Below are 1165 nucleotides of genomic sequence, written 5' to 3'. Positions count from 1 at the left end.
AGGTGTCACCTCCCCCCCAAGGAGGTCACCTCCCCCCATGGTATGTCCCCAAGTGTCACCTCCCCCCCACCGGGGGGGTCCCCGAGGTGTCACCTCCCCCCCACGGGGGTCACCTCCCATCCCTGTGTCCCCGACCAACGTCCCCCTGTCCCCAGCCGTGTCCCCAACCTGTCCCCGTGTCCCCACCCCATGTCACCAACCTGTCCCCACGTCCCCAACCCTGTCCCCGTGTCCCCAACCCTGTCCCCGTGTCCCCAACCAACGTCCCCCTGTCCCCCGCCATGTCCCCAGCCCTGTCCCCACCCTGTCCCCGTGTCCCCAACCCTGTCCCCGTGTCCCCAGCCCTGTCCCCAACCCCATTCCCATGTCCCCAACCCTATCCCCGTGTCCCCAACCCCCCTCCTGTGTCCCCAACCCCATTCCTGTGTCCCCAACCAACGTCCCCGTGTCCTCAGCCATGTCCCCAACCTGTCCGTGTCCCCACCCCGTGTCCCCAACCTGTATCCATGTCCCCAATCCGTGTCCCCAACCTGTCCCCATGTCCCCAACCCTGTCCCCAACCCCATTCCCGTGTCCCCAACCCTATCCCTGTGTCCCCAACCAACGTCCCCCTGTCCCCAGCCGTGTCCCCAGCCATGTCCCCACCCTGTCCCCATGTCCCCAGCCCTGTCCCCCTGTCCCCAACCCGTGTCCCCAACCCTATCCCCGTGTCCCCGACCAATGTCCCCGTCCCCAGCCGTGTCCCCAGCCATGTCCCCACCCTGTCCCCGTGTCCCCAGCCCTGTCCCCAACCCCATTCCCATGTCCCCAACCCTATCCTTGTGTCCCCAACCAACGTCCCCCTGTCCCCAGCCGTGTCCCCAGCCGTGTCCCCACCCTGTCCCCGTGTCCCCAACCCTATCCCCATGTCCCCAACCCCATTCCCGTGTTCCCAACCCTATCCCTGTGTCCCCAACCAACGTCCCCACGCCCCCAGCCGTGTCCCCACCCTGTCCCCGTGTCCCCACCCCGTGTCCCTGTCCCCTCACCGCTCCTTCCAGGCCCAGACCTCGTCCAGGAACTGGGCCCTGCTCAGCTCCTGCCGCCGCAGCCCCCGCTGCTGCCACAGCCAGCGCTCCACCACCGCCTGGGGACAGCGGGGACACGTTGGGGACATCGGGGGGGG

General features: G+C 68.5%; 1 protein-coding gene across 1 annotated transcript in view; it reads right to left on the bottom strand.

Annotated features, from left to right (window-relative positions):
• LOC118159589 (valine--tRNA ligase, mitochondrial-like) overlaps window positions 1-1156 on the bottom strand; it is a gene marked incomplete at its 3' end in the record, with an annotated part of 6083 nt that extends 4927 nt beyond the window's left edge. The window contains exon 1 of the mRNA XM_035314167.1: window positions 1029-1156. Coding sequence (XP_035170058.1) covers window positions 1029-1156 — 128 coding nt within the window. The remainder of the gene's footprint in view (window positions 1-1028) is intronic.
• Window positions 1157-1165: the final 9 nt, after the last annotated feature.

The sequence above is a fragment of the Oxyura jamaicensis genome, unplaced genomic scaffold (assembly GCF_011077185.1).
Source record: "Oxyura jamaicensis isolate SHBP4307 breed ruddy duck unplaced genomic scaffold, BPBGC_Ojam_1.0 oxyUn_random_OJ71161, whole genome shotgun sequence".
NCBI classification, from domain to species: domain Eukaryota; kingdom Metazoa; phylum Chordata; class Aves; order Anseriformes; family Anatidae; genus Oxyura; species Oxyura jamaicensis.
The sequence above is the reverse complement of the archived record's forward strand: the minus strand, read 5'-3'. Positions and strand labels throughout refer to the sequence as shown.